This window comes from Ahaetulla prasina, chromosome 1, assembly GCF_028640845.1.
Source record: "Ahaetulla prasina isolate Xishuangbanna chromosome 1, ASM2864084v1, whole genome shotgun sequence".
Classification (NCBI taxonomy): Eukaryota; Metazoa; Chordata; class Lepidosauria; order Squamata; family Colubridae; genus Ahaetulla; species Ahaetulla prasina.
In genome coordinates, this window is record NC_080539.1 from 303,348,026 (window position 1) to 303,358,057 (window position 10,032).

At 37.9% G+C, this 10,032-nt stretch overlaps 1 protein-coding gene across 2 annotated transcripts; it reads right to left on the bottom strand.

Annotated features, from left to right (window-relative positions):
• Positions 1–2,147: 2,147 nt before the first annotated feature.
• Positions 2,148–9,922, bottom strand: HAUS2 (HAUS augmin like complex subunit 2). Of its 2 annotated transcripts, none has more exons than XM_058161998.1 (6): positions 9,677–9,922; positions 6,755–6,847; positions 6,038–6,107; positions 4,565–4,697; positions 3,309–3,417; positions 2,148–2,601 (listed from the first exon to the last, which is right to left on the bottom strand). In XM_058161998.1, the coding sequence occupies exons 1-6, from the start codon at positions 9,764–9,766 to the stop codon at positions 2,452–2,454; spliced, it is 645 nt and encodes a 214-aa protein (XP_058017981.1). In that variant the 5' UTR covers positions 9,767–9,922; the 3' UTR covers positions 2,148–2,451. The 2 variants fall into 2 exon arrangements, with proteins under 2 accessions (XP_058017981.1, XP_058017982.1); XM_058161999.1 differs by lacking the exon at positions 2,148–2,601 and adding an exon at positions 2,623–3,197.
• Between the last annotated feature and the right edge of the window lie 110 nt (positions 9,923–10,032).

Consider the following 10,032-nt stretch of genomic DNA (forward strand, 5'->3'; position numbering starts at 1 on the left):
GAAGATGCCAAGAACATTCTGCACTATAAAATTATTTTGATACTCCCATCTGTTATGATAATTTCTTTAACTGGAGATAATTGTTCTTTTTAAGGTGATTGTGACAGTTTGATTTGCTATTATTTCTATTTTACAATCTGCTGCATAGATTTATTTAAAACTATTCAGTAAACACCTTTGAAATTGAAATGAAACCAGCAGAAATCCAAAGTAAGCATTCCACATGGTAACCAACTTTGACAGTTAATCACTAAAATCAATTTTTTAAAAATTATATTTAATAAAAACAGTTCTTTGCAAACCTATTCAGGCTGTTGTACAAGCGCAGTAAACACAATAGAAACTGAAAGTACAATACATTTTTACATGAGTATGATAGCCAAGAATCACAGGTAAAACAAAGCGTTGTTTTAGTGCTATACAATATAAATTGTGCCCCCTAGTGATAATTATCAGTATTCCAAAAGGAAGGATTTATGATTGCACATTGCTGTTACAGCCTGTCATTCATGGTATTTTGTTGTTATTGTGAGTCCAGCCAATGTAATTTATGGTTTGTTCAGGAAATACAAGACTACTTTCTTTTTTTCCCTGCCGATCACTAATACTTAAGGAAACTGTTTAAACACTTCCGTTATATTTAACTCTTAAAATAAAACTTCTTTCAAATTCAACATAATTCCTGGTGACTTCACAAATGCATCTTTGTAATTTTCTTTAAAAGAATACAATTCAGTCTTTTCAAGAAGCTATGTTTATGTTAACTAATAATTTAGTTTTCAAGGAAAGTTCATTACTTGTAGATTAAATTGCATTTAGGATTTGAGGATGAAATCTCAAACACGAGGATATGAATGCCGTTGAATTTCAGCATAGAAATCCACTTAATCACCATGAATCAAATGGAAATGTTAGCTTTTTACTACTTTTTGTCAATGTAGGTAGGGATTGAAAACTTAAACAGGGTCAATTGCGTTAGTACTGTACTTGGAAAATAGACTATCAACATACCAGCGCTATAAATTAGATTGGAAAGATGAAAACGTGTCCCAAAAGAGTGGCAACCCACTTCCATACTGTTGCCACAAAAATCACACATATATGTCCAGAACATACATGTCCGAAGTTTATCTTGAACGGCCTTATTGTTTCTTCTGAAATATGCTTAGAATTACAGAAGCAGGCAATTAAACCCTGATGCCATATTTGGGTCTTCAGATACAGCAAACAATAGTTTTACAATTATTAAATAAATAACTCTGGATTCACACAATGCTAATCAAAGCAAGGTTAATGTCCCAGTGACTTAAGAGATGTGGGATAGCCATCTGCCTGATAGGCTTTAATTTGGATTTAATTTGGATTCCTGGAAAAAGCAGGGAGTCAGATCAATGACCTACTGGCTTTTTCCATTTATATGGAGGTTTAGGCCAGAGGTCTGCAAACGTGGCTCCTTTAAGACTTGTGGACTTCAACTCCCAGAACTTTGCTGGCTGAGGAACTCTGGGAGTTGAAGTCCACAACTCTTAAAGGTACCAAGTTTGCAGACCTCTGGCCTAGGCTGAGGGGAAATGCTTAGCATATTATCTGTCACTGCTTACGTTTACTAAAGCAGTATTTTCTTATAAAGTATAATAATGAAGAGTCTTGAAAATACCCAAGAAAGCAAACAAATGGTTCATCAAACCCAGAGTTCTTACTTGAGGCACAAATGACTAGGCTGAAAGTTTGTACACTTTATGAAAAGATCTAGCTTTGGAGAAGGCTGCAATGCTTTGAAAAGATGGGGGGAAAAGAGGAGAGAATGACCAGAAGCAAGGTGGATGGACTCAGTTACAGCAGTGATGAGTGCACTAGCACTAGCTACATATAGCTTTTTAAGCATTATGATTTTTTGTCACAAAAACAGCTCATATTTTTAGTTTCCAAAAACCAAATATATTAGAAGTGCCAATTTCTAAAAATCTCAGATAGCGGTTGTTGCAGATTTTATAATAAACAATACAGCTTTTAAATAAAAACATCATCAACACAGTATAAGCAGAAAGAAAGGAAAATGCAAGGTAGCAAGTGACATTTTCACTTACAAGCTCATACTTCGAACTGTTATTGACAAACATCTGGATCAAAGAAGCACGAAACCAAAGTTAGCTTTTAAAATTTGGTTTATTTGCTTGGTATAAATAACATTCATACCTAAAAGAGATGTTATTTAAGTCAGTGTCAACCATTCGTTAAAACATTCCTCAGGCACTTAAGAGAAATTCTCAGTAATTTAACATTTGTCACCAGTTTCCATACAACACTATTTCCATATATACATTTCATTTCAGAATCATGAATGCAAATGCAGTTACAAACCTGAAAGCAAGAATAAAATGCATGTGTATTTTATTAATCCTACAAAAATGTTTGCTAGCCTTGGAATGGAAAAATAGAAAAATAAATGTATTATCGTATACTTTTGAAAAAAGAATCTAATCCACCAATCAGCTGTGTATTCTCAAAGATTCCTTTTTGTTTCTCTCTCCACTCCAAGATTTGTTCTGCCAGTTCTTCTGTCTCTGTTACCAATAAGTCCATCTTTGCTAATGCACTCCTCTGTAATATAATAGGAAAATAAATATTTCAGTAGTATTTGGCAAGATTTCAACATCTTGAAAGCACAAAGCCAATGTAATTTTATTAGTATATGCTAGTTGATTCCATATAATGTTTGAAAATAAGAAAAATAGGAGGAAGTGTAGTATGAAATGAAGTACTGTAGCAATTTTCTTGGACTGCAAAGTGATCAAACCAGGCAGTCCTAGAGGAGATCAACCCTGACTGCTCTTTAGAAGGCCAGATCCTGAAGATGAAATTGAAATACTTTGGCCACCTAATGAGAAGGAAGGACTCACTGGAGTAGAGCCTAATGCTGGGAACGATTGAGGGCAAAAGAAGAAAGGGATGGCAGAGAATGAGGTGGCTGGATAGAGTCACTGAAGCAGTCAGCGTGAGCTATTATCCCCCTCTCCGGGGGAATAGTAGAGGACAGGAAGGTCTGGAGGAAAGTTGTCCATGGTTCGTGATCAGTTGGACACGACTTCGCAACTAACAACAACAACAACAAGAAGCAACTTGCATTTTCCCCAAAGCTTTTCCGATATGTTTTTTCAGGCTACAGATCCATCATGTAGTAGACTGGTACTATATTTCTAGATTAAGAAATAAAGAAGTTCTTAGTACTACCCAAAAGGCTGATCTTGTAAATTGTCCTTAGGAGAAAAAAAGAGTATTAGTGAAATGTTAAAATATTACCTACTTACCATATTTCTAATGTTTTCAGGTATTTCAGGGATGTTTCTTATAGTAAGTAAGTGGGTTTCTAATTTTTCAATAAAATCTACTGCCAGTGCCAGCAATTCTACCACATCTCTAAAATACAAGAAGCAAAGATGCATTATTCCATATTCAGTTTGAGAAGTTTTTAGAATCTTTGGATTTTATTTCTAAATTCTTCCCTATTTAAAGATGGATTTAAAACTATACCAACTTTCTATAAACATTGTCAAACCTGAAATATACCCCAATCAAGACTGAACATCCTATTTTTTTGCCAAAAAATCAATATGTCTAAAACATTAGAATAAAATTTTTAAAAATGTTTTTGTTTCTATTTTCCCAACAAATGTTTTTACCGATCATACCAGGGTATTAATATAAAACCTTAAAATAACACTAAATAGCAAAACCTGAGTTAAACTATTTGAAAAGAGACAAAGTGCTTCTATAAATAAGCAACAAATGTGAATAACTAAGTATTCACATACCCCTTTCAAATGTAGAGAGAAGATTGTCAGGCTTCTCAAGGAAAGATCCTCTCCCAAAGCTTATCCATTACACCTTCAACAGGGGTGGGTCAGAGAATTGGGCCTCTAAGACAGATCTCAAAATAGAAGAGGGTTGATATAGGCTCAGTAATGGTTTTTAAAGTAATATGCCCAGACTATTTAGAGCTGTAAAAATGAATACCAACCATATAAGATGAGCCATGAAATAAATAAACAGCACAATAATACAAGGATATGATGCAGTCCAATGATATTTTCAATGTGCTAGTAGACTATATTTTCATACTATGTATTTTATTAAATGGGAAATTGGCTAAATACATCCAGCACAAACCTAAAATGTAGCTGACAGAAACTATCTTCTGATGTTAAAAATAAAATAAGCCTTTGGGTTCCTCTGTGTTTTACAAATACCAGCAGATTATCATTGTACCTGACTGCTGGAAGAATACCATTATTATTTCACCATACAAAGGGAAAGGTAGCAAGAAAGAACACAAACTTTACAGGGAAATGTGTTTGGCAGAAATGTTAAGAATGCAAGGGTGGGTTGGGTAGTGGATAGAATGCAGCCAATTCCAAAGAATGAAAAGATGTTGAAAGAAGCAAAAACAACTGGGCATACAAGTGTGCTTCTGCCCACTTTTATCAACCCCAACCTCTACTGGATTCTCATAGGTTTCACCAATAATAAATACTAAGTAAACACACAAAATTAGGAAGTTTGATACCTGTGGAAGGCAGCTTCTACAGGCAGACTTTCTCGACACAGTGGTTTAACTAGCCTTTGCCTCAGAGTTCTTTTATCCTTCAGCACCGCATCCAGGTGCCTGTTCATTGCTTGCAAAGCCTGGCACTTCTGAGCTATGAACAAAAAAATGTCAAAATAAAACTGGCTGGTGCATCAATGTAAATCAGGGTTACAGAACATATGGAGAAAAACTACCTTAGATCATAATCTTCCCAATATGAATTCTGGCACATCGCCAGGAGACACCTAGATTAATTAAAAAGCAAGTAATAGCAGAAAAAAAAGAGGAAAGAGGGGTGGAAAGGATTCATACAATAGTCCACAGAGTACTAGGCTTGCCTGGCAACTGCTAAATATGTAATTAGTACATTCCAATGTTACTCTGGTTTTATAGTTCGATTTCTGAATGTAGACCATCCCAAAATTCTTACAGTAAGTGTAACAGAATTATATTCAACTTTATAAAAGGACATTTTCCCACATAATGAGAGTGTCCCTTTTTCTCCGTTGCAACTCTTTGCACACGATTAGTGACATCCTCACAAATTGATCCTTATGGTACAGAGGAGTGTATTTCAATCTCATATCCTGTATTATTATTTTAATCTATGCTGCTCTTCAAAACAATATTGCCAAAGAGGCTTACAGCATCTACAGGGCTTCTAAAGGGAACAATCTCTCTCTTCCCACTGAAGTAGACAATGCTGCATTTTTAAGCATCCTGGCAGACCAGTTAAGGCACAATTAGAAGCCAGGGTCTGAAAAGCAGACCCTGCACTTGCGGGAATACACTAGGAAGAAGAAGAATTAGAAGGCAAGAGATTGTGGATTTATATGTTTAATAGATTTATATGGCTGCCATTGCAAATACCTGACTGAGTGGCTAATATGAAAAATGATAAAAACATATCCCTTGGTGAATGGGACTCAGAACATGCCCTTATGTATGATCAAATAGAATGGGTAGAAATAACCAGGGAGAGATGATCCCATAAATAACTCAGCCCCAAGTCACAAAGGGCTTTAATGATGACGGACAACACTGTGAATTACACTTTGAAATATACTAGTAGCCCATGCAACCTGTGGAACTATGATGTCACAGTTGTGCTACTGAAAATCAGTATTGATGACTGACTGCATTCAGCACTAACTGAAACTTCCAGATGCTTGTAAAACATGTTGCAATAGTTCAATCTAAAGATTCCCAGGGCATAAGTAATCCTGCGCGGAGACAGAGAACAGCTGGATGACTTTGGGCCAAGGACTTTCTCTTAGACCTAGTTACCTGCAAGTCATTTCTGAAAATACTACCAACAAAACTGTACAACAAATAATTCAAAAAGAATTTTCCAATTGTATGAATGTACAAAATTAATATGAAGTCTTATATTATGTCCAATTACTTAACTACATACACGAAAGGTTAAATAGCAATCTTAACAACACTTACTAAGATAAAATGGATGAGTAATGTCTGCTGTATCTTTTTCCATTTGCAGGGCTTCTGTCTCCAAATTAATCTGAAACATTGAAACAGTACTTTAAAATTTTTGTGCAGTTATTTAAAGTATTTAAAGTTACATGAATTCCTACTAAAATGATGTTCCATTATTTTTATAAAAGTATTTGATACATTGAAATGCAAATGTTTAAAAGGAAAAATTTTTACTTTTGCATATTTGCATTGGATGGTTTATTTTACTATATAGCTCTTCTTTAGAGTTCACTTCTGGCAAAAAGACTGGGAATAAGTCAAAGACTATAAACCGGCAAAAAACATGGTCACGTAACTGCAGAATGATGCAACCGGGCATAAAAGTGAGCTGGTTTCTAAGTGCCTGAAATATGGTCATGTGACCATGGATATGAATTGCAGTCATTGGAATTCCAGAATGGATTATAAGTAGCTTTTTTGAGGGGGGGAGGTCTGTCATAACTTTTAAATTGTTGATAAGCAAGGATAACTTGTATACAAAAAAGAGGGAAAAACCAGTAGAGACCTGTAATATATACCCCCCCCCCGAAAATATCAGAGGTATTAAAGAAGTTTAAACTACCGTAGTTGTCTTCTAGAACAGAAGGTATTGTGACTAATGGAGCAAATGTTCACACTTTCAAATCATTTGTATCAAAATAAGTCTTGTTTTAGTACTAAAATATTATTTACCCGGCTGACTTCAGCTTGGAGATCAGCAATTTGTTCTGCTTTTGAGACATAAGTAAAACAAGCAGATGGTTTTCTACATATATCTAGAGTCCCCTGCAGAAGAAAGGAAAAAGACAAACCAACTCAACCACTCATGAAATTAGGATTGACGCTTAGAACATTTACTTATAAATAAAACTCAATTCTGAAACTGATAAAAATTTAGAAATCTATCACTTACTAGGAGAGACTGACACATATTACATACCTGTATCTTTTTAAGTGTTTTATTTCTTCTTTTGTGTTGCTGTCTCAAAAGTAAAATCTACAGTTGGAAATTACTGTTGTATCATTTTTTTGTTTAGTAATCAATCTTTACAATATAAAATTCTTTATATACCTCAGAATATCAAATTTATGCAATAGCACACAAAGGTAACTTGACCAAAATATGTGTCTATTATGAAGAGTAGGTTATTCTAACAGCAATCAAAGGATTCAATTAAAATAAAAGTGATTAATAATAAAGGGCAGAGTGCAGTTCAAATATTTATGAAAAATATGTTTTATGTATCTATCTTTTAAAATATGATGCATTAGGTATGCACAACATTATGTACTATTTAATGGATAAGAAAGGTTAGGTTTGCACTTTATAGTGTGTCCATCTTCAAGCAAGGTACCTGAGCAGGCAAAGAAGGAAATGGACAATTAGAGAAAAGGCAAAGGACATACTATATTTTTAAGTTTCTTCGAAAAGTGACAAAAATTACAGCAAAAAATGCAGGATATGTACCTAGGCCTGCATGTATATGAAATTACTTCTTCCAGCATCAGTTTTTTCAATTGCAATATTTTCCCAATCATCTTTATTTTCAAATGTCATAGAAATCCATGACAATTCATGTGATCTACAAATTACATTACTGTATTTTTTGCACTGTAAGACGCACCTAGCTTTTGGGGAGGAAAACAAGAAAAAAAAATCTGCCATTGCCTCCCAGCATCCATCAGTATTCATCTGGCTAGAGTCCTTGCAGCAAACAGCCTGGTCAACTTCAGCATGTTATTGCATGACATGATATGATTTGTCACGAGCAGCTGATTGGTGGTTGGATTGGCCTCCCGGAATACCTATCAGCTGTTCCAGGCTGTGGAGATCGCCGCCGCCTATTGCGCATCCCATTTTTTACCTCCACATGCCTCGCTTTCAGCCCATTCCTGGTGACAGGGAATTCCTGTCGAGAATGGGCCAAAAACAGGACACATGGAGGCAGCAATAGGCGGCGGCGATCACCACAGCCTGGAACAGGTGATCGGTATTCCGGGAGGCCCCCACCCTTTGGCCCTTTTTGGCCTCCGCGCATCCTGTTTTTGGCCCATTCCTGGCGGCAGGGAATTTCTGCTGCCTGGAATGGGCTGAAAACGGGACGCGCAGAGGCCAAAAACGGCCAAAGGATGGGGGCCGGTGGGTGGGTGGGGCTCTGGCAACATTTGCTCTATAAGACGCACAGACATTTCTACCTACTTTTTTTGGGGTGGGGGAAATGTGTCTTATACTGCGAAAAATATGGTATTCCTAAATTTGCTAGAATCAGGAAATAAATTAAGTGATGTAAATCTAGGCCACTGAATCTGTCAACAGATAAGGAAGAAAAAAAGCAAACAATTTACAAGATACTACTGTGAAAACAATCCAAATTTTTTTAAAAAAAATTACAAAGCACTCAAAAAGCCAGACAATATTTGATTTTAAGGCAATTCCTGCTGGATGCAAATCATGAGGACAAAGGCAATGAATGACATGTCTTCCTTTTGTCAGACATCTGGGAAGCCCCTAGAGGTAGGTTTCAAAAATTTTTTACTACCGGTTCTGTGGGCGTGGCAAGGGAAGGATATTATAAAATCTCCATTTCCACCCCACTCCAGGGGAAGGTTACTGCAAAATCCCCATTTCCTCCTGATCAGCTGGGACTTGGGAGGCAGAGAATAGATGGGGGTGGGGCCAGTCAGAATTTTTACTACAGGTTCTCCAAACTACCCAAAATTTCTGCTACCGGTTCTTCAGAACTGGTCAGAACCTGCTGAAACCCACCTCTGCCCTAGACATAAAAATAGTCTTCTTCTCTCAGAAATTAATTCCTAGTTACTTGACTATGGAACCAGATCTGATACAAGGGTCGCTCACAAACATGTCCATTTTTTTCAAAATCGCTTTTCACACCCAAAAATTGTAAGAGGGCCCTATGAAATTCAGCGGAAATTCCCACATAAATGATAGTGGATGTACCTATCCTGAGATATTTATTGAATAAATACAGCGTGTTTCGAAGGTAGAGGAAGATTCAAATCGCGTTTTGTTCCAATCTGCACATTTTTTTGGTGTGTTTTTTTTTTTTGCATCACATTGACTTTATGAGATCCAAAAACACACGGGAACTAATTACAACGGAGGGGCATTTACATTCCTTTGAGTCCAGACCCCACTACCATGCAAATCTGTCCTGCGAAACAAAATACGAAACAAAACGACCGAACGTGTAGCGGAATCACTGCAATACCCTAAATCGTGTGAAAACGGGCTTTTTCCAAAGTAATCCCGGGAGAAAAAGGGAGACGGATGTGCTTTAAAGCAGGGGTCTCCAACCTTGGCAACTTTAAGCCTGGAGGACTTCAACTCCCAGAATCCCCCAGCCAGCTTTGCCAGCTTTGCTGGCTGGGGGATTCTGGGAGTTGAAGTCCTCCAGGCTCAAAGTTGCCAAGGTTGGAGACCCCTGCTTTAAAGACACCCCCACACAAAAAATACCTGCATTGCCTGCCTACAAATCATGAGTAATCTGGGCTTCTTTTCATTCCGGCGCCCAGGTTACCTTCTTCACGCTCTGGCTGGCGCTCAGCCTCAGAGGCGATTATGATTTGCAAGGAAAGAACCAACCGCCCCACCTGAGACACCACTCCCGCGGAGACAGCCCGCGCCAACATCAGTCCCGCCGCCGTGGGCTGCACGGGATCCCAGGGGTTGGAGGCAGCCATGGCCCAGGCAAGCCTCCGGCCGCCACAGCCGCGCGCCTCGAACGAACGAACAACCGCCCGCCAGTCCGCCTAGGAAGCGCCTCCCGGAGATGCCTGGGACGCGCGCGCCGCCATGTTGAGTGCGGCCGAATTTCTCCCAGGACACGCGAGTCTCTCTCTCTCTCTCTCCTTTCTCTTCACCACCGGGGAGACCGAATGAGATTCCCTCCCACTTCCGCTATGGGCCGTCCCATCTCACGATATAACCCAGCGGGGTCCACCGAAGC

Coding starts and splice junctions, on each gene's coding strand:
- HAUS2 (XM_058161998.1), bottom strand. CDS start 9,766: ATGGCTGCCTCCAACCCCTGGGATCCCGTGCAGCCCACGGCGGCGGGA. Junction 3,418..4,564: donor GTAGAAGCTGCCTTCCACAG/GTATCAAACTTC, acceptor CTTGTATTTTAG/AGATGTGGTAGAATTGCTGG. Junction 2,602..3,308: donor CTGAAAACATTAGAAATATG/GTAAGTAGGTAA, acceptor ATTATATTACAG/AGGAGTGCATTAGCAAAGAT.